Source organism: Oncorhynchus mykiss, chromosome 12 (genome assembly GCF_013265735.2).
Source record: "Oncorhynchus mykiss isolate Arlee chromosome 12, USDA_OmykA_1.1, whole genome shotgun sequence".
Classification (NCBI taxonomy): domain Eukaryota; kingdom Metazoa; phylum Chordata; class Actinopteri; order Salmoniformes; family Salmonidae; genus Oncorhynchus; species Oncorhynchus mykiss.
In genome coordinates this window covers 3,628,805-3,656,548 of record NC_048576.1, presented here as the reverse complement: position 1 = coordinate 3,656,548, position 27,744 = coordinate 3,628,805, and the positions used below count along the sequence as shown (strand labels likewise).

At 41.0% G+C, this 27,744-nt stretch overlaps 1 protein-coding gene across 1 annotated transcript in view; it reads left to right on the top strand.

The window, feature by feature from the left end:
* Positions 1–27,744, top strand: part of LOC110536759 (ephrin type-A receptor 5) — a 180,638-nt gene that overhangs the window by 108,164 nt on the left and 44,730 nt on the right. Inside the window, exons 6-8 of the mRNA XM_036936733.1 lie at positions 8,105–8,229; positions 8,524–8,683; positions 13,342–13,444. Of these exons, the coding sequence (XP_036792628.1) occupies positions 8,105–8,229; positions 8,524–8,683; positions 13,342–13,444 (388 nt within the window). The remainder of the gene's footprint in view (positions 1–8,104; positions 8,230–8,523; positions 8,684–13,341; positions 13,445–27,744) is intronic.

Here is a 27,744-nt window from a genome sequence, read left to right as displayed (position 1 = left end):
GATGTCAAAGAGTTTCATACTCTGAGTTTTATGTACAGTACATTCGGAAAGTATTCAGACCCCTTCACTTGTTCCGCATTGTGTTACGTTACAGCCTTATTCTAAAAGGGATTAAATACATGTTTTTCTCATCAATCTACACACAGTAGTCCATAAATACCTTTTTTACATAAGTATTCAGACCCTTTGCTATAAGAGTCGAAATTGTGCTCAAGTGCATCCTGTTTCTATTGATCATCATTGAGATGTTTCTACAACTTGATAATTGGTACATTCAGTTGATTGTACATCATTTGGAAAGGCACACAACAGTTGACAATGCATGTCAGGGCTAAAACCAAGCCATGAGGTTGAAGGAATTGTCCGTAGATCTCCACAGGATTGTGTCGAAGCACAGATCTGGGGAAGGGTACCAAAACATCATTGAAACATGTCTGCAGTATTGAAGGTTCACAAGAACATGGTGGCTTCCATCATTATTAAATGTAAGAAGATTGGAACCACCAGGACTCTTCCTAGTGCTGTCCGACCTGTCAAACTGAGCAATCGGGGGAGAAGGGCCTTTGTCAAGGAGGTGACCAAGAACCAGATGGTCACTGACAGAGCTCCAGAGTTCCTCTGTGGAGATGTTAGAACCTTCCGGAAGGACCACCATCTCTGCAGCACTCCACCAATCTGCCCTTTATGGTAGAGTGGCCAGACGGAAGCCATCCCTACGGTGAAGCATGGTGGATGCAGCACGCCGAGGAACTTGAAGCTTTTGACCCTATCAACGTTGGCCCAGCTGATGTGGATGGGGGTGTGCTCCCTCTTCTGTCTCCTGTAGTCCACGATCAGCTCCTGCGTTTTGTTGAAATGGAGGGAGAGGTAATTATCCTGGCACCACCACTCTAACCACCTCCCTGTGGGCCGTCTTGTCACTGTTGGTAGTCAGGCCTACTACTGTTGTGTCATCAGCAAACTTGATGATTGAGTTGGAGTCATACATGGCCACGCAGTCATGGGTGAACAGGGAGTACAGGAGGGTGCTGAGCACACATCCTTATGGGGAGCCCCGTGTTGAGGATCAGAGTTGCGCAGGTGTTGTTGCCTACCTTCACCACCTGGGGTCGACCCGTTAGGAAGTACAGGACACAGTTGCACAGGGAGGGGTTCAGACCCAGGGCCCCGAGCTTAGTGACGATATTGGAGGTCACTATGTTGTTGAAATCTGAGCTATAGTCAATGAACTGCATTCTTACATAGGTAGTCCTCTTGGCCAGATGGGATAGGGCAGTGGGCATTGCAACGTCGATTGCATCGTCCGTGGACCTGTATATTATTTGTAGTGGATCAAGGGTGGGGTGGAGGGGATATAGGCCTTGACTTACAAAGCACTTCATTATGACAGATGTTACCTCTCACGCTGTCTGTATCTCTCCTTCTCTGTCTATATCTCTCTGTCTGTATCTCCCTCTCTCTCTCTGTCTGTATCTCCTTCTCTCTCTGTCTGTATCTCCCTCTCTCTCTCTGTCTGTATCTCCCTCTCTCTCTCTCTCTCTATGTCTGTATCTCTCTCTCTGTCTGTATCTCCCTCTCTCTCTCTCTCTATCTCCCTTTCTCTGTATGTATCTCCCTCTCTTTGTATCTCCCTCTCTATCTCTGTCTGTACTTCCCTCTGTCTCTCTGTCTGTATCACCCTCTCTCTCTCTGTCTGTATCTCCCTCTCTCTCTCTGTCTGTATCTCCCTCTCTCTCTCTCTCTGTCTGTATCTCCCTTTCTCTGTCTGTATCTCCCTCTCTCTCTCTCTGTCTGTATCTCCCTCTCTTTGTATCTCCCTCTCTCTCTCTGTCTGTATCTCCCTCTCTCTCTCTGTCTGTATCTCCCTCTCTCTCTCTCTGTCTGTATCTCCCGCTCTCTCTCTCTGTCTGTATCTCCCACTCTCTGTATATCCCTCTCTCTCTGTCTGTATCTCCCTCTCTCTCTCTGTCTGTATATCCCTCTCTCTCTGTCTGTATCTCCCTCTCTCTGTCTGTATCTCCCACTCTCTGTATATCCCTCTCTCTCTGTCTGTATCTCCCTCTCTCTCTCTGTCTGTATATCCCTCTCTCTCTGTCTGTATCTCCCTCTCTCTGTCTGTATCTCCCTCTCTCTGTCTGTATCTCCCTCTCTCTGTCTGTATCTCCCTCTCTCTGTCTGTATCTCTATCTCCCTTTCTCTCTCTCTGTATCTCCCTTTCTCTGTCTATATCTCTGTCTGTATCTCCCTCTGTCTGTATCTCCATTTCTCTGTCTCTCTCTCTCTCTCCCTATTTTCTCATGCCTTCCCTCCCATTTCTCCCCCATGCCTCGAGATTGGAGAGCTAAGGATACTGTTTCAGGCTTTTAAGATAGGAGTGATTATAGTTTAGTCTGGACAGAAAGAGGGGATACAGTTTCTCTGGATGGAAGAAAGAAAAAAAGAAACAGATTTATTTTCTCCTTTGTTTTAGGTGAACCTATTGAAATGTAAACGCTGTATAGTTGCAGCAAAGCTATCAAGTTGGTACCTCAGGGATCGTTTCAGTATTACTTAACAGCTCTTTATCTCACCGTTCCACTTGGACACTTCCACTGAGGAGCACAGAGCTCTCATTTCCTCTAGATGGATGTCTGCTCTGAAATGTGTAATGGATCGAGAAGATACTGTCTTTGTCTTTTTTATTTGTGTGAAAAGCTTTTGCGGTGTCAAAATAGAGAATGAAACCAGAGTACAAAAATATTCGAATTGTAGATTGTCCTCAAGAAAATACAATTTTAAATTTATGAAAATTAGACATTTGCAAAGCAGAAATTGCTCTGAACTAGCCTGTCACTATGTCATTTAAGGATGTCCTTACTAAAACAAACTTTTAACCAGGGCCCATAGGGGACAGGGCACTGCAGTATATAGGCACTGTCGAGGGTATAGGGTGCTATTTCAGATGGGGCAGGGCACTGCAGTATATAGGCACTGTAGAGGGTATAGGGTGCTATTTCAGATGGGGCAGGGCACTGCAGTATATAGGCACTGTAGAGGGTATAGGGTGCTATTTCAGATGGGGCAGGGCACTGCAGTATATAGGCACTGTCGAGGGTATAGGGTGCTATTTCAGATGGGACAGGGCACTGCAGTATATAGGCACTGTCGAGGGTATAGGGTGCTATTTCAGATGGGGCAGGGCACTGCAGTATATAGGCACCGTAGAGGGTATAGGGTGCTATTTCAGATGTGACAGGGCACTGCAGTATATAGGCACTGTCGAGGGTATAGGGTGCTATTTCAGATGTGGCAGGGCACTGCAGTATATAGGCACTGTCGAGGGTATAGGGTGCTATTTCAGATGGGGCAGGGCACTGCAGTATATAGGCACTGTCGAGGGTATAGGGTGCTATTTCAGATGTGACAGGGCACTGCAGTATATAGGCACTGTCGAGGGTATAGGGTGCTATTTCAGATGTGGCAGGGCACTGCAGTATATAGGCACTGTCGAGGGTATAGGGTGCTATTTCAGATGGGGCAGGGCACTGCAGTATATAGGCACTGTCGAGGGTATAGGGTGCTATTTCAGATGGGGCAGGGCACTGCAGTATATAGGCACCGTAGAGGGTATAGGGTGCTATTTCAGATGGGGCAGGGCACTGCAGTATATAGGCACTGTCGAGGGTATAGGGTGCTATTTCAGATGGGACAGGGCACTGCAGTATGTAGGCACCGTAGAGGGTATAGGGTGCTATTTCAGATGGGGCAGGGCACTGCAGTATATAGGAACCGTAGAGGGTATAGGGTGCTATTTCAGATGGGACAGGGCACTGCAGTATGTAGGCACCGTAGAGGGTATAGGGTGCTATTTCAGATGGGGCAGGGCACTAAAGTATATAGGCACTGTAGAGGGTATAGGGTGCTATTTCATGTGTTATTTACTGATAAATTGTGTGTGAACATATCAATATCAATCATAATCACTACTATATTATCTCTAGTAATGATGTGGTGATATTATCTCTCGTAATGATATTATCTCTAGTAAGAATGTGGTGATGTTATCTCTAGTAATGATATTATCTCTAGTAAGAATGTGGTGATATTATCTCTAGTAAGAATGTGGTGATATTATTAATTTGTTTAATCAAAATATTTTTTGACGTATTAAATTAACTTTGATGTTCCCCTCACACCGATGAAGAATGATTCCTAAATGACACCCTATTCCCTATATAGTGCACTACTTTAGACCACAGACCTATGGAACCCTATTCCCTATATAGTGCACTACTTTAGACCAGAGCACTACTGTGCACTACATAGTGAATAATGTGGCTTTTGAGATGCATTCCAAAGGTTTTCAACACAATATTAAAGTAATGCTGCACAGAGGTGGGACTAAGCTACAATTATTAGAGTCAAAAGCAAGTCTCAAGTCACAAGGTCCAAGTCGCAAGTCGAGTCCCAAGTAGAACGTGTCTAGTCTTGAGTCAAGTTCAAATCATTCTAAGAGCTGTGTCAAATCGAGTTTTGTCAGATCTAGTTGTATCAGATCTAGTTGTGTCAGATCTAGTTGTGTCAAATCGAGTTGTGTCAGATCTAGTTGTGTCAGATCTAGTTGTGTCAGATCTAGTTGTGTCAAATCGAGTTGTGTCAAATCGAGTTGTGTCAAATCGAGTTGTGTCAGATCTAGTTGTGTCAGATCTAGTTGTGTCAGATCTAGTTGTGTCAAATCGAGTTGTGTCAGATCTAGTTGTGTCAGATCTAGTTGTGTCAAATCGAGTTGTGTCAAATCGAGTGAAGAAAGTATCTCTACATGTAATGACTGTCTATTTATTGCGGATACCAGAAAACCCTTTTCATTATTTTGATTATGTAAAAATTCATTTTTTAAATCAAATTCCAAATGCAAGCTTCATAAATAAATGATCGTTTTTCAAGCACTTTCATATCAATTGTTGCTTGATGTCACATTGCTGGTTATCAATGGAAACAGTTTCTTGATCACCACATTTTTTTGGAGCTGCCTATTTATTATGGCGATCCTCTTTCACTACATTTTGACATTTGCACTGCACCCGATCCTATAGCTGTCAATGATTTGTATATGCACTAGATGACTAACAGGGGGCGCTGTGTCAAAGCCCCCCATTGTAAAAAACATACTTTTATGTGGATACTAATATAAATGTAAACCTACCGGAGAAAATTAAGCATGTCCATTGCACACTAATGATGATGACTGGTCAGTGGTCAGCGGTCAAGACTGCTTAGTTTTACAATTTAAATATATTTTTGACAATCATTTGGTCCAGTACTGTAGGCCTATGTTAGAAACCAGAAGAAATAGGTATAAAGATAACATACTAATTTTATGAAAGCAATGCCTTCAAATGTATTCAGATTACAGGTTACAGCCTTATTCTAAAATGTATTACATCGTTTTTTTATCATCAAAAAGCACAATCCCACATAATGACAAATCGAAAATAGGTTTCTAGAAAATGTTGCTAATTTGTTAAAAATAAAAAAACATCAAATTTATATAAGTATTCAGACCCTTTACTCAGTTCTTTGTTGAAGCACATTTGGCGGTGTCTGGTTCCCAATCAGAGACAGCTGTTTATCGTTGTCTCTGATTGGGGATCATATTTAGGTTGCCATTTTCCTCATTTGTGTTGTGGGATCTTGACTATGTTTAGTTGCCTGTCTGTACTAATTTGTATAGCTTCACGTTTCGTTCGTTGGTTTTGTTGTTTTTAAGTGTTGCATTCATTAAAAGAGAATGTAACCATACCACGCTGCGCCTTGGTCTCACTCATATGACGATCGTGACTGAAGATCCCACCAAAAATGGACCAAGCAGTGTGTTCAGGAGGAGTGGACTTGGGAGGAGATCCTGGATGGAGCAGGACCCTGGACGCAGGCCGGGGAGTATCGCCGTAAGCGGAACTGCGATGATACGAGGAGATAGCTCAACGGAGCAAGCACGAGAGACAACCCTAAGAAATGGAGCCAGTCAGGGAGTCGAGTGAGGAGCTCAAGATTCCGGAGAGAGGTGCTGGCAATGAGAGCGCTGCAGAGCGGGCGTGCTAAGGTGTGTGTCATCAGCCCGGTGCCACCTGTACCAGTCCCACGCATCAGGTCTCCAGTGCGCCTTCACAGCCCAGTGCGTCCTATGCTAGCTTCCTGCACTTGCCGGGCTGGAGTGAGCATCAAGGGTTGTGCCAGTTCTGCGCTATAGACCTCCAGTGCGCCTCCACAGTCCAGTACGTCCTGTGCCTCCTCTCCACACTCGCCCTGAGGTACGTGTCATCAGCCCGGTACCACCAGTGCCGGCACCACGCATCAGGCCTCCAGTGCGCCTCCACAGTCCAGAGTTTCAGATGACAGTTCCCAGTCCAGAGCTTCCGGCGACAGTTCCCAGTCCAGAGCTTCCGGCGGTGTTTCACAGTCCAGAGACGGGCCACAGTCCGGAACCTCCAACGACGGGCCACAGTCCGGAACCTTCAACGAAGGTCCCCAATCCCGGAGCCTCCAGCGACGGTCCCCAGTCCGGGGCCTCCAGCGACGGTCCCCAGTCCGGTGCCTCCAGCGACGGTCCCCAGTCCGGGGCCTCCAGCGATGGCCCCGAGTCCGGAACCTCCAACGACGGTCCCCAGTCCGGGGCCTCCAGCGACGTCCCCAGTCCGGTGCCTCCAGCGACGGTCCCCAGTCCGGTGCCTCCAGCGACGGTCCCCAGTCCGGTGCCTCCAGCGACGGTCCCCAGTCCGGTGCCTCCAGCGATGGTCCCCAGTCCGGTGCCTCTAGCGACGAGCTGCAGTCCAGAACCTCCGGCGATTATCCACGGTCCGGTTCCACAGAAGTGGAGGGATCAGCGTAAGGAGGGGAGGCTGCTTCCAGAACCGGAGCCGCCACCGAGGGTAGATGCCCACCCGGACCCTCCCCTATAGGTTCAGGTTTGCGGCTAGGAGTCTGCACCTTTGGGGGGGGGGGGGAATACTGTCACGCCCTGACCTTAGATATCTCTGTTTTTCTATATATTTTGGTTAAGTCAGGGTGTGACAAGGGTGGGTACGTCGTTGTCCTGTTAGAAGGTGAACATTCGCCCCAGTCGGAGTTCCTGAGCGCTCTGGAGGAGGTTTTCACCAAGAATCTCTCTGTACTTTGCTCCGTTCATCTTTGCCTCGATCCTGACTAGTCTCCCAGTCCCTGCCGCTGAAAACATCCCCACAGTATGATGCTGCCACCACCATGCTTCACTGTAGTGATGCTGCCACCACCATGCTTCACTGTAGTGATGCTGCCACCACCATGCTTCACTGTAGTGATGCTGCCACCACCATGCTTCACTGTAGTGATGCTGCCACCAACATGCTTCACCGTAGTGATGCTGCCACCACCATGCTTCACTGTAATGATGCTGCCGCCACCATGCTTCATTGTAGTGATGCTGCCACCACTATGCTTCACCTGTAAGGATGGTGGCAGGTTTCCTCCAGATGTGATGCTTGGCAAGGAGGCCAAAGAGTTTCATCAGAACAGAAAATCTTGTTCCTCGTGGTCTGAGAGTCTTCAGGTGCGTTTTGACAACTCCAAGTGGGCTGTCATGTGTCGTTTACTGAAGAGTGGCTTCCGTCTGGCCACTCTACCATAAGGCTGGCTGCGTGTACGAATCCTGGCCAGATCATTTCAAGTCATCATCAGTGTCTAGTCGAGTCCTGAGTTTCGAGGCTCCAAGTCCAAGTTAAGTCTGAAGTTATTTTATTTTCTATCAAGTCAAGTCTCAAGTCATCAGGTCATGTGACTGGAGTCCACACCTCTGGTTCTAAGCTTCTACTAATGATATACTGTGTATGCATTATGGAGAGGAAATCTAATCAATATAGGATAATAGTTTGTCATTAGTGAAGGCTTCTTAGCCTTTGCCTGATCTCTGTGTATATTACTACAATGTGTGACATCCATACCATTGTGTCTGTGTTTGCGACCTGTATTGTTTGCAGGTTTAGTGTTCAGTGAGAATAGATGTTGCTACGCTGTGTGTGTGTGTGTGTGTGTGTGTGTGTGTGTTTTAGAAATACATTTGATTGATTGGTGTCTCTTTGTTCCTCTGTTTTAGCCCCGTCTCCTGTGAGTGTGGTGCGGAAAGGGAATTCTGGGAAGAACAGTATCTCTGTGTCGTGGCAGGAGCCAGACAGACCCAACGGGATAATCCTGGAGTATGAGATCAAATACTTTGAGAAGGTACAACTAACCCTCAAACGCACAACCTCAAGCAATCAGCAACTACCCACAACTTCCTAGAATTACTTCCTAGAATTACCTGCAGCCACCTACATACTACAACCTCACAAAACTACCTAGAATTACCTGCAGCCACCTACATACTACAACCTCACAAAACTACCTAGAATTACCAATACCTAGAATTACCTGCACCTACCTACATACTAAAACCTCACAAAGGTAGCAGGTAGCCTAGTGGTTAACACACACACACATTCATCCTTGTGGCTTTCTCTCTGGGCTCTCTCCTAGGACCAGGAAACCAGCTACACCATCATCAAGTGCAAGGAAACAGAAATCGTAGCTGACGGGCTGAAGCCATCATCAGTCTACGTATTCCAGATCAGAGCCAGAACGTCAGCCGGGTACGGAGGATTCAGCCGACGCTTCGAGTTTGAGACCAGCCCCTACTGTAAGTCATGCATTTAAATAGATAATACACACATGCTGTGTAAAGCCTTGTTCTGTGTAAAGCCTTGTTCTGTGTAAAGCCTTGTTTTGCGTAAAGCCTTGTTCTGTGTAAAGCCTTGTTTTGCGTAAAGCCTTGTTCTGTGTAAAGCCTTGTTCTGCGTAAAGCCTTGTTCTGCGTAAAGCCTTGTTCTGTGTAAAGCCTTGTTCTGTGTAAAGCCTTGTTTTGCGTAAAGCCTTGTTCTGCGTAAAGCCTTGTTCTGCGTAAAGCCTTGTTCTGCGTAAAGCCTTGTTCTGTGTAAAGCCTTGTTTTGCGTAAAGCCTTGTTCTGTGTAAAGCCTTGTTCTGCGTAAAGCCTTGTTCCTCGTAAAGCCTTGTTCTGCGTAAAGCCTTGTTCTGCGTAAAGCCTTGTTCTGCGTAAAGCCTTGTTCTGCGTAAAGCCTTGTTCTGCGTAAAGCCTTGTTCTGCGTAAAGCCTTGTTCTGCGTAAAGCATTGATCTGTGTAAAGCCTCCCCGGAAAATATATTGCATGATTACACCAGGCATATAGGTCTGTTTAGTATAGGACCTATATAGACTGTTTAGTATTGGACCTATATAGACTGTTTAGTATTGGACCTATATAGACTGTTTAGTATAGGTCCTATATAGACTGTTAAGTATAGGGCCTATATAGACTGTTTAGTATAGGACCTATAGACTGTTTAGTATAGGACCTATAGACTGTTTAGTATAGGACCTATATAGATTGTTTAGTATAGGACCTATAGACTGTTTAGTATAGGACCTAAAGACTGCTTAGTATAGGACCTATATAGACTGTTTAGTATAGGACCTATATAGACTGTTTAGTATAGGACCTATATAGACTGTTTAGTATAGGACCTATATAGACTGTTTAGTATAGGACCAAAATAGACTGTTTAGTATAGGACCTATATAGACTGTTTAGTATAGGTCCGATATAAACCGTTTTGTATATGTCCTATATAGACTGTTTAGTATAGGTCCTATATAGACTGTTTAGTATAGGACCTATAGACTGTTTAGTATAGGTCCTATAGACTGTTTAGTATAGGACCTATATAGACTGTTTAGTATAGGACCTATATAGACTGTTTAGTATAGGACCTATAGACTGTTTAGTATAGGACCTATAGACTGTTTAGTATAGGACCTATATAGACTGTTTAGTATAGGACCTATAGACTGTTTAGTATAGGACCTAAAGACTGCTTAGTATAGGACCTATATAGACTGTTTAGTATAGGACCTATATAGACTGTTTAGTATAGGACCTATATAGACTGTTTAGTATAGGACCTATATAGACTGTTTAGTATAGGACCAAAATAGACTGTTTAGTATAGGACCTATATAGACTGTTTAGTATAGGTCCTATATAAACCGTTTTGTATATGTCCTATATAGACTGTTTAGTATAGGTCCTATATAGACTGTTTAGTATAGGTCCTATATAGACTGTTTAGTATAGGTCTTATATAGACTGTTTAGTATAGGACCAAAATAGACTGTTTAGTATAGGACCTATATAGACTGTTTAGTATAGGACCTATATAGACTGTTTAGTATTGGACCTATATAGACTGTTTAGTATTGGACCTATATAGACTGTTTAGTATAGGTCCTATATAGACTGTTTAGTATAGGACCTATATAGACTGTTTAGTATAGGATCTATAGACTGTTTAGTATAGGACCTATAGACTGTTTAGTATAGGACCTAAAGACTGTTTAGTATAGGACCTATATAGACTGTTTAGTATAGGACCTATATAGACTGTTTAGTATAGGACCTATATAGACTGTTTAGTATAGGACCTATATAGACTGTTTAGTATAGGACCAAAATAGACTGTTTAGTATAGGACCTATATAGACTGTTTAGTATAGGTCCTATATAGACCGTTTTGTATAGGTCCTATATAGACTGTTTAGTATAGGTCCTATATAGACTGTTTAGTATAGGTCCTATATAGACTGTTTAGTATAGGACCTATATAGACTGTTTAGTATAGGTCCTATATAGACTGTTTAGTATAGGTCTTATATAGACTGTTTAGCATAGGACCTATAGACTGTTTAGTATAGGACCTATATAGACTGTTTAGGACAGGACCTATATAGACTGTTTAGTACAGGACCTATATAGACTGTTTAGTATAGGACCTATAGACTGTTTAGTATAGGTCCTATATAGACTGTTTAGTATAGGTCTTATATAGACTGTTTAGTATAGGACCTATAGACTGTTTAGTATAGGTCCTATATAGACTGTTTAGTATAGGACCTATATACTGTTTAGTATAGGACCTATAGACTGTTTAGTATAGGACCTATAGACTGTTTAGTATAGGTCTTATATAGACTGTTTAGTATAGGACCTATAGACTGTTTAGTACAGGACCTGTATAGACTGTTTAGTATAGGTCATATATAGACTGTTTAGTATAGGACCTGTAGACTGTTTAGTATAGGTCCTATATAGACTGTTTAGTATAGGACCTATAGACTGTTTAGTATAGGACCTATAGACTGTTTAGTATAGGACCTATATAGACTGTTTAGTATAGGACCTATATAGACTGTTTAGTATAGGACCTATATAGACTGTTTAATATAGGACCTATAGACTGTTTAGTATTGCCTTGTCCCTGTCTGTTTACTGTAGGACCTATAGACTGTTTACTGTAGGACCTATATAGACTGTTTAGTATAGGACCTATATAGACTGTTTAGTATAGGACCTATAGACTGTTTAGTATAGGACTTATAGACTGTTTAGTATAGGACCTATATAGACTGTTTAGTATAGGACTTATAGACTGTTTAGTATAGGACCTATAGACTGTTTAGTATAAGTCCTATATAGACTGTTTAGTATAGGACCTATATAGACTGTTTAGTATCGGACCTATATAGACTGTTTAGTATAGGACCTATATAGACTGTTTAGTATAGGACCTATAGGCTGTTTAGTATAGGACCTATAGACTGTTTAGTATTGGACCTATAGACTGTTTAGTATAGGACTTATAGACTGTTTAGTATAGGACCTATATAGACTGTTTAGTATAGGACTTATAGACTGTTTAGTATAGGACCTATATAGACTGTTTAGTATAGGACCTATATAGACTGTTTAGTATAGGACCTATAGACTGTTTAGTATAGGTCCTATATAGACTGTTTAGTATAGGACCTATATAGACTGTTTAGTATTGCCTTGTCCCTGTCTGTTTACTGTAGGACCTATAGACTGTTTACTGTAGGACCTATATAGACTGTTTAGTATAGGACCTATATAGACTGTTTAGTATAGGACCTATATAGACTGTTTAGTATAGGACCTATAGACTGTTTAGTATAGGACTTATAGACTGTTTAGTATAGGACCTATATAGACTGTTTAGTATAGGACTTATAGACTGTTTAGTATAGGACCTATAGACTGTTTAGTGTAAGTCCTATATAGACTGTTTAGTATAGGACCTATATAGACTGTTTAGTATCGGACCTATATAGACTGTTTAGTATAGGACCTATATAGACTGTTTAGTATAGGACCTATAGGCTGTTTAGTATAGGACCTATAGACTGTTTAGTATTGGACCTATAGACTGTTTAGTATAGGACTTATAGACTGTTTAGTATAGGACCTATATAGACTGTTTAGTATAGGACTTATAGACTGTTTAGTATAGGACCTATATAGACTGTTTAGTATAGGACCTATATAGACTGTTTAGTATAGGACCTATAGACTGTTTAGTATAGGTCCTATATAGACTGTTTAGTATAGGACCTATATAGACTGTTTAGTATTGCCTTGTCCCTGTCTGTTTACTGTAGGACCTATAGACTGTTTACTGTAGGACCTATATAGACTGTTTAGTATAGGACCTATAGACTGTTTAGTATAGGACCTATATAGACTGTTTAGTATAGGACCTATAGACTGTTTAGTATAGGACCTATATAGACTGTTTAGTATAGGACCTATATAGACTGTTTAGTATAGGACCTATAGACTGTTTAGTATAGGACCTATATAGACTGTTTAGTATAGGACCTATATAGACTGTTTAGTATTGCCTTGTCCCTGTCTGTTTACTGTAGGACCTATAGACTGTTTACTGTAGGACCTATATAGACTGTTTAGTATAGGACCTATAGACTGTTTAGTATAGGACCTATATAGACTGTTTAGTATAGGACCTATAGACTGTTTAGTATAGGACCTATATAGACTGTTTAGTATAGGACCTATATAGACTGTTTAGTATAGGACCTATATAGACTGTTTAGTATAGGTTCTATATAGACTGTTTACTGTAGGACCTATAGACTGTTTAGTATAGGTCCTATATAGACTGTTTAGTATAGGACTTATAGACTGTTTAGTATAGGTCCTATATAGACTGTTTAGTATAGGTCCTATATAGACTGTTTAGTATAGGACCTATATAGACTGTTTAGTATAGGACCTATAGACTGTTTAGTATAGGACCTATATAGACTGTTTAGTATAGGTCCTATATAGACTGTTTAGTATAGGACCTATATAGACTGTTTAGTTTTGGACGTACGTAGACTGTAATGTGTCAGCCTCCCCACTAACAGTCTGCCATACCCCAGCAGTAGCTGCATCCAGTGACCGGTCTCAGTTCCCCATCGTCGCTGTGGCCATCACTGTAGGGGTTATTCTACTGGCCCTGGTGACTGGCTTACTGCTTAGTGGAAGGTAAGATATCTCTTTCACCCTGGCTGTGTCCCTGTCTCTGTCCCCTGCCTTGTCCCTGTCTGTGTCCCCTGCCTTGTCCCTGTCTCTGTCCTCTGCCTTGTCCTTGTCTCTGTCCCCTGCCTTGTCCCTGTCTGTGTCCCTGTCTCTGTCCCCTGCCTTGTCCCTGTCTCTGTCCCCTGCCTTGTCCCTGTCTCTGTACCCTGCCTGTCCCTGTCTGTATCCCTGTCTCTGTCCCCTGCCTTGTCCATGTCTGTGTCCCATGCCTTGTCCCTGTCTCTGTACCTGCCTGTCCCTGTCTGTATCCCTGTCTCTGTCCCCTGCCTTGTCCCTGTCTGTGTCTCCTGCCTTGACCCTGTCTGTGTCCCCTGCCTTGTCCCTGTCTCTGTACCTGCCTGTCCCTGTCTGTATCCCTGTCTTTGTCCCCTGCCGTGTCCCTGTCTGTGTCCCCTGCCTTGTCCCTGTCTGTGTCCCCTGCCCTGTCCCTGTCTGTGTCTCTGTCTCTGTCCCCTGCCTTGTCCATGTCTGTGTCCCATGCCTTGTCCCTGTCTCTGTACCTGCCTGTCCCTGTCTGTATCCCTGTCTCTGTCCCCTGCCTTGTCCCTGTCTGTGTCTCCTGCCTTGACCCTGTCTGTGTCCCCTGCCTTGTCCCTGTCTCTGTACCTGCCTGTCCCTGTCTGTATCCCTGTCTTTGTCCCCTGCCGTGTCCCTGTCTGTGTCCCCTGCCTTGTCCCTGTCTGTGTCCCCTGCCCTGTCCCTGTCTGTGTCTCTGTCTCTAAGTGTTTTAGGTAACTCTGGTCATGTTGTGTTATGTTAGCTGATAAACTAACAGGCTTTACCATGTGTCTGGTGTGTGAAGGCTACGGCATGGGGAGGATGGGGCTGTTCTCATACAAATACAATGATGATTTCTGTCATTCTATTCTATGGATGTTCCACAATACCCTCACAGGAAGCTGAGGAGGAGACAATATCCTGTTTCTCGCAAGCTGCACAGGTTACTTTGCATTGCTGCTGACAACAACAATACTAACAGTCACTATGACTGGCCTGCTGCTGACAACAATAATACTAACAGTCACTATGACTGGCCTGTTGCTGACAACAATAATACCAACAGTCACTATGACTGGCCTGCTGCTGACAACAATAATACCAACAGTCACTATGACTGGCCTGTTGCTGACAACAACAATACCAACAGTCACTATGACTGGCCTGTTGCTGAAAACAACAATACCAACAGTCACTATGACTGGCCTGCTGCTGACAACAACAATACCAACAGTAGTGCAACAACAATACCAACAGTAGGGCAACAACAATACCAACAGTAGGGCAACAACAATACCAACAGTAGGGCAACAACAATACCAACAGTAGGGCAACAACAATACCAACAGTAGGGCAACAACAATACCAACAGTAGGGCAACAACAATACCAACAGTAGGGCAACATCAATACCAACACCATAGAGCAACATCAATACCAACACCTTAGAGCAACATCAATACCAACACCATAGAGCAACATCAATACCAACACCATAGAGCAACATCAATACCAACACCATAGAGCAACATCAATACCAATACCATAGAGCAACATCAATACCAACACCATAGAGCAACATCAATACCAACACCATAGAGCAACATCAATACCAACACCTTAGAGCAACATCAATACCAACACCATAGAGCAACATCAATACCAACACCATAGAGCAACATCAATACCAACACCATAGAGCAACATCAATACCAATACCATAGAGCAACATCAATACCAACACCATAGAGCAACATCAATACCAATACCATAGAGCAACATCAATACCAACACCATAGAGCAACATCAATACCAACACCATAGAGCAACATCAATACCAACACCATAGAGCAACATCAATACCAACACCATAGAGCAACATCAATACCAACACCTTAGAGCAACATCAATACCAACACCATAGAGCAACATCAATACCAACACCATAGAGCAACATCAATACCAACACCATAGAGCAACAAGGACCATTTGGATCATTTCTGCCACAGAAGTAAAATAATAACACATACAGTACTGCAAGACTTAAATATTCACAGGGTTCAATATTCACCGGGTTCAATATTCACAGGGTTCAATATTAACAGGGTTCAATATTCACATGGAACAATATTCACAGGGTTCAATATTCACCGGGTTCAATATTCACAGGGTTCAATATTTACAGGGTTCAATATTCACAGGGTTCAAGATTCACAGGGTTCAATATTCACCAGGTTCAATATTTACATGGAACAATATTCACAGGGTTCAATATTTACAGGATTCAATATTCACAGGGTTCAATATTTACAGGATTCAATATTCACAGGGTTCAAGATTCACAGGATTCAATATTCACCAGGTTCAATATTTACATGGAACAATATTCACAGGGTTCAATATTCAGAGGGTTCAATATTCACAGGGTTCAATATTCACAGGGTTTAATATTCACAGGGTTCAATATTTACATGGAACAATATTCACATGGAACAATATTCACAGGGTTCAATATTCAGAGGGTTCAATATTCACAGGGTTCAATATTCACAGGGTTTAATATTCACAGGGTTCAATATTTACATGGAACAATATTCACAGGGTTCAATATTCACATGGTTTAATATTTACAGGGTTTAATATTTACATGAAACAATATTCACAGGGTTCAATATTCACAGGGTTCAATATTCACAGGGTTCAATATTCACAGGGTTCAATATTCACAGGGTTTAATATCTACATGAAACAATATTCACAGGGTTCAATATTCAGAGGGTTCAATATTCACAGGGTTTAATATTTACAGGGTTCAATATTCACAGGGTTTAATATCTACATGAAACAATATTCACAGGGTTCAATATTCACAGGGTTTAATATTTACATGGAACAATGTTCACAGGGTTAAATAAAAACAGGGTTCAATATTCACCAGCTTCAATATTTGGCCATTTCAATATTCTCATTATATCCAACACAATAACATTCAACTCTGGATACAGTTTAATAAGGACATCTTTCCTTAGGCCAACATTAGGTTGCTGACTTCAGCCTGTGCAATTCCTGCACTTTCTGTGTTTTACCTGTCTACTGTTTCACCTGTCTACTGTTTCTGTTTTACCTGTCTGCTGTTTCACCTGTCTACTGTTTCTGGGTTTTACCTGTCTACTGTTTCTGTGTTTCACCTGTCTACTGTTTCACCTGTCTACTGTTTCACATGTCTACTGTTTCTGGGTTTTACCTGTCTACTGTTTCACCTGTCTGCTGTTTCTGTGTTTTACCTGTCTACTGTTTCACCTGTCTACTGTTTCTGTGTTTTACCTGTCTACTGTTTTACCTGTCTACTGTTTCACCTGTCTACTGTTTCTGTGTTTTACCTGTCTACTGTTTCTGTGTTTTACCTGTCTACTGTTTCACCTGTCTACTGTTTCTGTGTTTTACCTGTCTACTGTTTCTGTGTTTTACCTGTCTACTGTTTTACCTGTCTACTGTTTCACCTGTCTACTGTTTCTGTGTTTTACCTGTCTACTGTTTTACCTGTCTACTGTTTCACCTGTCTACTGTTTCTGTGTTTTACCTGTCTACTGTTTTACCTGTCTACTGTTTCACCTGTCTACTGTTTCTGTGTTTTACCTGTCTACTGTTTTACCTGTCTACTGTTTCACCTGTCTACTGTTTCTGTGTTTTACCTGTCTACTGTTTTACCTGTCTACTGTTTCACCTGTCTACTGTTTCTGGGTTTTACCTGTCTACTGTTTCTGTGGCAGGGAATTGAGAGCAGACCAACGATGGTGGTGCTGACTGTCTGAAATAAGTGATTGCGCTTCTCTTCTCCTCTGGGCTGTTTGTGGAGATGTTATGTTCTCTGTTTCACTCAGTATCGTTGAACCGAGATGCAACCTTTTAATTTAAGCCTGTCAGGTTCCCCATTTAGAATTCCAGAGATAAAGAGCGAGGAAGAGAGAGTACCTATACTCCTGCCTCTAGAGGAGTAACTGCAACATGCTAGGCACCTCCATAAGATATATCCCATCCTGTCATACATAGTCTTGGCCTCAGTACTTTAGATAGATCCCATCCTGTTGTAGTCTTGGCCTCAGTACTTTAGATAAATCCCACCCTGTTGTAGTCTTGGCCTCAGTACTTTAGATAAATCCCATCCTGTTGTAGTCTTGGCCTCAGTACTTTAGATATATCCCATCCTGCCGTAATCTTGGCCTCAGTACTTTAGATATATCCCATCTTCCCCTAGCTGTGGCCTTGCCCTCAATTCTTTAGATAAATCCCATCCTGTCATAGTCTTGGCCTCAGTACTTTAGATAAATCCCATCTTGCCATAGCCTTGGCCTCAGTACTTTAGATATATCCCATCCTGCCATAGCCTTGGCCTCAGTGCTTTAGATAAATCCCATCCTGCGGTAGTCTTGGCCTTAGTACTTTAGATAGATCCCATCTTCCCTTAGCTGTGGCCTTGCCCTCAGTACTTTAGATAGATCCCATCCTGCCGTAGTCTTGGCCTCAGTACTTTAGATAAATCCCATCCTGCCGTAGTCTTGGCCTCAGTACTTTAGATAAATCCCATCCTGCCGTATTCTTGGCCTTAGTACTTTAGATAAATCCCATCCTGCCATAGCCTTGCCCTCAGTACTTTAGATAGATATTTGGCCTCCCAGTAGCCCCCCTTAAAATATAGCCGATACCTCACACAGTAGTCACCCTTAAAATATAGCGGATCCCTCACACAGATGTCGCCCTTAAAATATAGCCGATTCCTCACACAGTAGCCCCACTTAAAATATAGCCGATCCCTCACACAGTAGCCCAATGTTTTCGGAGGAAACACTGTTCAACTAACGACTGAGGTCAGCCTGCAAGCGCCCGGCCTGCCACAAGGAGTCGCTAGTGCACGATGAGCCAAGTAAAGCCCCCCCGGGAAAACCCGCCCCTGGCTTTTTCCGTGGCTAAACCAACTAGGCTGGTAATTGAACACGTTTATTCATATTTACAGATGGCATACAAGCTTGTTATTAAGGCACATTAATATCACATGTTTCAGAAAGGCATTTCTGCTCCCCCCCAAAAAAATATGTTTAAGTTCAAATGCCTCTCCTGTGAAGTAGTGATGTGCGATTTTCACCTATCTTCCTGAAATGAGTAACTAATGTGCAGAAGGATTTTGGTACCCAGGCGCTAAAATGTCTCTCTCCTCACATAGTCAATGTCGGGTGAATGATTGGGTGATAGAAACCAGATAGAACCTGATAATTGAGCATGTGATTTGACATCACAATTGAATTTGAATTATCTGAATGATGAAGAAGAAGAGGTTGATTGAATTTAGAACAATAGTGGAAAGATGAGAAAGATTTGTGGGCGTTGTGGGCATTCTAATTAATTTATTATGACAGGCTGGAATTTGAAGATAATTTCCCCTCAGAGAGTCAAATCAGACACGGAGTACATCATACTACATGTGTGTAGTTCACAACGGCAAGCCGAATCAAACGAATGGACGCAGAATTTACATGATTTGGAGTCGGATAGGGGATCAGATATCGAGTTTGACATTGATGTTGCAATGTTGCTGACGAAGAGTCTTCATTTGATTCGAGCCTCCGCCTCAGATGCCTGAGCCTCGTCGCAGAAAGACCAGAACAGTGTGAGATGGTGATCCCAACGTAAGACAGGAGTCTGGCAGAGAATACTAGCCAGGTTGGAAAAGTGAACTAACAGAGACCGGAGCTGCCGCCCTCTGCACAACACAACATACCAGCGGAGCTGTACTCCACATCCGCAATGTCAGAGTGGTAAAGCTAGATGTATTGATTTACAACAGCAGTATCATCGTGGATGTATTGATTTACAACAGCAGTATCATCATGGATGTATTGATTTACAACAGCAGTATCATCATGGATGTATTGATTTACAACAGCAGTATCATCATGGATGTATTGATTTACAACAGCAGTATCATCATGGATGTATTGATTTACAACAGCAGTATCATCATGGATGTATTGATTTACAACAGCAGTATCATCATGGATGTATTGATTTACAACAGCAGTATCATCATGGATGTATTGATTTACAACAGCAGTATCATCATGGATGTATTGATTTACAACAGCAGTATCATCATGGATGTATATTCAGTTCAACAGCACCATATTCAGATCATCAGCACAATATTCAGTTCAACAGCACCATATTCAGTTTACCAGCACCATATTCAGTTCAACAGCACCATATTCAGTTCAACAGCACCATATTCAGTTCAACAGCACTATATTCAGATCGTCACCACTATATTGAGTTCATCAGCACCATATTCAGATCGTCACCACTATATTCAGTTCAACAGCACCATATTCAGTTCAACAGCACCATATTCAGATCATCAGCACCATATTCAGTTCAACAGCACCATATTCAGATCATCAGCACCATATTCAGTTCAACAGCACCATATTCAGTTCAACAGCACCATATTCAGTTCAACAGCACCATATTCAGTTCAACAGCACCATATTCAGTTCAACAGCACCATATTCAGTTCAACAGCACCATATTCAGTTCAACAGCACCATATTCAGTTCAACAGCACCATATTCAGTTCAACAGCACTATATTCAGATCGTCACCACTATATTCAGTTCAACAGCACCATATTCAGATCGTCACCACTATATTCAGTTCAACAGCACTATATTCAGATCGTCACCACTACATTCAGTTCAACAGCACCATATTCAGATCGTCACCACTATATTCAGTTCAACAGCACTATATTCAGATCGTCACCACTATATTCAGTTCAACAGCACTATATTCAGATCATCACCACTATATTCAGTTCAACAGCACCACATTCAGTTCAACAGCACCATATTCAGTTCAACAGCACTATATTCAGTTCAACATCACCATATTCAGTTCAACAGCACCATATTCAGATCGTCACCACTATATTCAGTTCATCAGCACTATATTCAGTTCAACAGCACCATATTCAGTTCATCAGCACCATATTCAGATCATCAGCACTACATTCAGTTCAACAGCACCATATTCAGTTCAACAGCACTACATTCAGTTCAACAGCACCATATTCAGTTCAACAGCACTATATTCAGTTCAACAGCACCATATTCAGTTCAACAGCACCATATTCAGTTCAACAGCACCATATTCAGTTCAACAGCACCATATTCAGTTCAACAGCACCATATTCAGTTCAACAGCACTATAATCAGTTCAACAGCACCATATTCAGATCATCAGCACTACATTCAGTTCATCAGCACCATATTCAGATCATCAGCACTACATTCAGTTCAACAGCACCATATTCAGTTCAACAGCACCATATTCAGATCATCAGCACTACATTCAGTTCAACAGCACTATATTCAGATCATCAGCACTACATTCAGTTTACCAGCACCATATTTAGTTCAAGTTGTGTATAAAATGCTTGTAAAAATTGGCAAACCCGAGGAGCCGCTGGACCTGCTTGAGTGAGGTTGGACGGGGTCAGTCGGCAACTGCCTCACTCTTCACGGGGTCCATCTGCGGTAGAGATGATGTGACCCAGGAAGGAAATCTGGATATACGTGGATCTCATGCCGTGCCGAAGTCATGCCGAAGGGCATGATTATATACTCATAGTGGCCACTAGGGGTGTTAAAGGCAGTCTTCCACTCATCTTCCTCCCTGATTATCACCAGATTGTAAGCATTGCGGAGGTCCAGTTTGGTGAAGAATTGGGCCCCTTGGTCCTACTCCAATGCAGAGGACATCAGGTGTAACGATTCTTGATGATAATCTGGTTCAGCCCTCTGAAGTTGATGCAAGGATGCAGGCCTCCATCCAGACCAACCCGTACAGACCAACCCGGGAGGGCACCAGATACGAGTTCTGTGGCACAGTCGTAAGGGTGATGGGGAAGTGTGGCGGCCTGGTTCTTACTGAAGGCCCCCCAGAGGTCGAAGTAATTGGGATGGATAGCAAAAAAAGTGTTGGTCTTCAATGGATGCAGGAGGACACGGTGAGGCCCTTGGTGGAGGGTCTTAGACATTTACTCTGGTAGTCCTTACCCCAGTCTAGTAGGTGTACCGTGGACTAGAAAACAAATGTGTTATGTAGCGCTAGCCAGGGGTAACCTAGGAGAAAGGGATTCTTTAGAGCAGTCTCAGAGTGGTTCACCCCAACCTGCAGTAGAATGGGCTTGGTCTGATATTCCACCTGAACAGAGCCAATTTGGTTAGAGCGTTGGATTTGTAACCGAAAGGTTGCAAGTTCAAATCCCCGAGTTGACAAGGTACAAATCTGTCGTTCTGCCCCTGAACATGGCAGTTAACCCACTGTTCCTAGGCTGTCATTGAAAATAAGAATTTGTTCTTAACTGACTTGCCTAGTTAAATAAAGGTAAAATAAAAAATGCCAAGTTAAATAAAGGTTAAATAAATATAAAATATCGTATAATAGTGGTTATATAGTATAATAGTCGCTATGGCCTGGGGATAGGTTTATGACAGTCATAAATACCTCTTCCCCCCTTTTTCCTCTCTCTACCCTACTGATGTGACATTTGAAAACCCCTTGGTTAACATAGAGATTCTGGGAACATCAGAAGGTGAGGGGAAATTAACAATATTCTGGTAATCCGAACAATTGAACATATGCGGTGGTACTTAATGAATATGATGTCAGTTCAGTTGTCATCTGAGACATTCTCATCAATGATAATATGACATAAACTCTACAGTGGAAAGTCTACACATCAGAGTGTTTGAATATGAAATTATTCATGATGGGATGAAATGTGATTTTAGCTTCTAAAATGTGAGAAATGGATTTTCATGAGTGAATTAGGCCCGACTCAGCGGCTCGCTGAAGAGACAGGTTGTAAACTATGAAACACACCCCTTTTCTCGCTCCACTATATAAGCCCTTGACGAAAATCTAACCACCTGTTCCAAGTACGTGAGGTCTGCAGCCTCTGCGTTAAAAGGACTAACAAGTCAACTACAGAACTAAGCCAACCTCAGCGTGAGCTTTGGTTGCGAATGGCATGAACTTTGAACTCTTATTCACTACAGAAGTGATACCTCCTAGCCGTTGAGTTAGAAACAGCAGATGCAAACGAGGGATAGGAAGGAACAGACAGAGTATCCTGTATATCACACAACAACGTTACTACAACGTATCCAATTGACCACCAGAGACATTCTTCAAAGGACCCGGTTTGGCAACACGGCCTTTCATCTACCACCAACCTACCGAAGCGCAGCTCAGAGTAAATATTTATTGCATTTTCCTTTTGCAAAGGGGCGGTAATTTAGAATGCATAAGATACTGTATTTACGATAGCACAGCTTCGCCTTTGTTCCTCAGTCTTCCCACTCTTTCACTCAAACCCCGCCCCTTTTCTTTTGTGTTACAAGTTGTCATATCTGTTCCGCCCGCCAGGAACGTTTTCCTTTATGATGTAATTTGTAATCAAGGTATGATTAATTCTGTGTATATGTAATTCTGTGTGATTAGTTAGGTATTTAGTAAATACATAATTAAACTCAATTTTGTGTTGCTGATTCAACTTGTTAGCCAGGGTTCGTGAAGATAACCAATAATTTACAACTTTCAGATGAGACTGAATTAAGATGACTATTAATATTGACTGCTATTGATGTAAAATATTACTAGGTCTTTAAGAGTTTATTCAGAAGATAACAGCTTTATAAATATTCTTTCATGGTGCCCCAACTCTAGTTAATTACATTTACATGATTAGCTCAATCAGGTAATATTAATTACGGAGAAATTATTTTATAGAATAGCATGTCATATCACCTAATCCAGCATAGCCAAAGACACGACAATAGTGTAATAGTGGTTTTATAGTATACTAGTGGTTATATAGTGGTTATATAGTATACTAGTGGTTATGTAGTATTGTTAGTGGTTATATAGTATAATAGTGGTTATATAGTGCATATATAGTATACTAGTGGTTATATAATATAAATGTGGTTAATAGTATAATAGTGGTTATATAGTATAATAGTGGCTATATAGTACAATAGTGGTTATATAGTGGATATATAGTATAATAGTGGCTATATAGTACAATAGTGGTTATATAGTGGATATATAGTATAATAGTGGCTATATAGTACAATAGTGGTTATATAGTGGATATATAGTATAATAGTGGCTATATAGTACAATAGTGGTTATACAGTGGATATATAGTATACCAGTGGTTATATAGTGGATATATAGGTTAATAGATGTTATATAGTATAATAGTGGTTATATAAACTTTCAGATGAGACTGAATTAAGATGACTGTTAATATATAGTATAATAGTGGCTATTTAGTATAATAGTGGTTTGATAGTATAAAAGTGGTTCAATAGTATTGTTAGTGGTTTTATAGTATAATAGTGGTTACATAGTATACTAGTGGTTAGAGTATATTAGTGGTTATATAGTGGATATATAGGTTAATAGTGGTTATATAGTATAATAGTGGTTCTATAGTATATTAGTGGTTCTATAGTATTGTCAGTGTTTATGTATTGGTGTTTATATAGTATACTAGTGGTTATGTAGTATTGTTAGTGGTTATATAGTATAATAGTGGTTGTATAGTATTATAGTCATTCTATAGTATAATAGTGGTTATATAGTATTGTTAGTCGTTATATAGTATTGTTAGTGGTTATATAGTATAATAGTGATTATATAGTATAATAGTGGTTATATAGTATAATATGTAGTACAATAGTGGTTATATAGTGGATATATAGTATACTAGAGGTTAGTTATATAGTGTAATGATGGCTATATAGTATAATAGTGGTTCGATAGTATAATGGTGCTTCTATAGTATTGTTAGTGGTTACACAGTGGTTATACAGTGTAATAGTGGTTATATAGTGGATATATAGGTTAATAGATGTTATATAGTATAATAGTGGTTATATAGTATTCTAGTGGTTATATAGTATAATAGTGGTTATATAGTATAATTGTGGTTATATAGTATTCTAGTGGTTATATATTATAATAGTGGTTATATAGTATTCTAGTGGTTATATAGTATAAATGTGGTTATATAGTATAATAGTGGTTATATAGTATTCTAGTGGTTATATAGTATTCTAGTGGTTATATAGTATTCTAGTGGTTATAGTGCAATGTGGTTCTATAGTTTAATGGTGGTTATATAGTATAATAGTGGTTATATAGTATAATAGTGGTTATATAGTGTAAGGTGGGTCTATATTATAGTGTTTATATAGTATAATAGTGGTTATATAGTTTAATGGTGGTTATATAGTATTCTAGTGTTTATATAGTATAATAGTGGTTATATAGTGTAATGTGGGTCTATATTATAGTGGTTATATAGTATAATAGTGGTTATATAGTTTAATGGTGGTTATATAGTATAATAGCGGTTATATAGTATTCTAGTGGTTATATAGGTTAATAGATGTTATATAGTGTAATGTGGGTCTATATTATAGTGGTTATATAGTATAATAGTGGTTATATAATATAATTGTGGGTATATAGTATTATAGTTGTTATATAGTATAATAGTGGTTATATAGTGTAATGTGGGTCTATATTATAGTGGTTATATAGTATTCTAGTGGTTATATAGTGTAATGTGGTTCTATAGTTTAATGGTGGTGATATAGTATAATAGTGGTTATATAATATAATAGTGGTTATATAGTGCAATGTGGGTCTATATTATAGTGGTTATATAGTATAATAGTGGTTATATAGTTTAATGGTGGTTATATAGTGTAAGGTGGGTCTATATTATAGTGTTTATATAGTATAATAGTGGTTATATAGTTTAATGGTGGTTATATAGTATAATAGTGGTTATATAGTATAATAGTGGTTATATAGTGTAAGGTGGGTCTATATTATAGTGTTTATATAGTATAATAGTGGTTATATATTTTAAGGATGGTTATATAGTATAATAGTGGTTATATAGTATAATAGTGTTTATATAGTGTAATGTGGGTCTATATTATAGTGGTTATATAGTATAATAGTGGTTATATAGTTTAATGGTGGTTATATAGTATAATAGCGGTTATATAGTATTCTAGTGGTTATATAGGTTAATAGATGTTATATAGTGTAATGTGGGTCTATATTATAGTGGTTATATAGTATAATAGTGGTTATATAATATAATTGTGGGTATATAGTATTATAGTTGTTATATAGTATAATAGTGGTTATATAGTGTAATGTGGGTCTATATTATAGTGGTTATATAGTATTCTAGTGGTTATATAGTATTCTAGTGGTTATATAGTGTAATGTGGTTCTATAGTTTAATGGTGGTGATATAGTATAATAGTGGTTATATAATATAATAGTGGTTATATAGTGCAATGTGGGTCTATATTATAGTGGTTATATAGTATTCTAGTGGTTATATAGTGTAATGTGGGTCTATATTATAGTGGTTATAAAGTATTCTAGTGGTTATATAGTATTCTAGTGGTTATATAGTGTAATGTGGTTCTATAGTTTAATGGTGGTGATATAGTATAATAGTGGTTATATAATATAATAGTGGTTATATAGTGCAATGTGGGTCTATATTATAGTGGTTGTATAGTATTCTAGTGGTTATATGCTTGTGAATCAGGGGGTTGGGGATAGAGGTATGAGGCAATAGATGGAGTGATAAGAATGCTAATTAATAAACTGATGTAATAGTGTCACTACGGGGGGAAATTAAACAGTGATAGAAGGGGAAGTAGGCTATATCTTCCATCCCCCCTGCCCCCCTCCCTCCGACTGTGTCTGACTGACTGACTCATCCCCAGGCAACCACAGCCCTGTCCTGTCTTACTGGGATACTACTGCTGTTGATGCCCTCCAAAGTGCCTGTCCTAACTCCCCTCATCCACGGAGGCAAGCCTAGTCCCCATCACCAGACTGCCCTTCAAAATGCCAACCCAATATTCTCAGCAACACCGAGCCAGCGCAGTCCCCAGCTCCAGGCTCTGTGTCCTGTATGGTGGATGGTGTCATGGCATTTGGAGCAGCTCTGCATCGTGTGTGAACAGGATCAGATTTAAAATCAATGTCCTCACTTTTCATCTGCTTTATCTCGGGTCCATCTTGTCATAATATTGACTTCAGATGTTTGTTTGGAGCACCACTGTAGAGGGATGTTTGCTCCCTATGCAGAGAACAGAGACCAAGAGCAGAGAGAAAGAAAGAGCTAGAGAGCAAGAGAGAGAGCGAGAGAGAATCACTGCTCTCCTGTATGTTGTTTAGCTCATATAGGATCTCTGCTCACCTGCGTGTGGTTTAGCTCATATAGGATCTCTGCTCTCCTGTGTGTGGTTTAGCTCATATAGCATCTCTGCTCCCCTGTGTGTGGTTTAGCTCATATAGGATCTCTGCTCTCCTGTGTGTGGTTTAGCTCATATAGGATCTCTGCTCACCTGCGTGTGGTTTAGCTCATATAGGATCTCTGCTCTCCTGTTTGTGGTTTAGCTCATATAGGATCTCTGCTCTCCTGCGTGTGGTTTAGCTCATATAGGATCTCTGCTCTCCTGTGTGTGGTTTAGCTCATATAGGATCTCTGCTCTCCTGCGTGTGGTTTAGCTCATATAGGATCTCTGCTCTCCTGTGTGGTTTAGCTCATATAGGATCTCTGCTCTCCTGTGTGTGGTTTAGCTCATATAGGATCTCTGCTCTCCTATGTGTGGTTTAGCTCATATAGGATCTCTGCTCTCCTGTGTCTGCTCCCCTGTGTGTGGTTTAGCTCATATAGGATCTCTGCTCTCCTGTGTGTGGTTTAGCTCATATAGGATCTCTGCTCTCCTGTGTGGTTTAGCTCATATAGGATCTCTGCTCTCCTGTGTGTGGTTTAGCTCATATAGGATCTCTGCTCTCCTGCGTGTGGTTTAGCTCATATAGGATCTCTGCTCTCCTGTGTGTGGTTTAGCTCGTATAGGATCTCTGCTCTCCTGCGTGTGGTTTAGCTCATATAGGATCTCTGCTCTCCTGCGTGTGGTTTAGCTCATATAGGATCTCTGCTCTCCTGTGTGTGGTTTAGCTCGTATAGGATCTCTGCTCTCCTGTGTGTGGTTTAGCTCATATAGGATCTCTGCTCTCCTGCGTGTGGTTTAGCTCATATAGGATCTCTGCTCTCCTGCGTGTGGTTTAGCTCGTATAGGA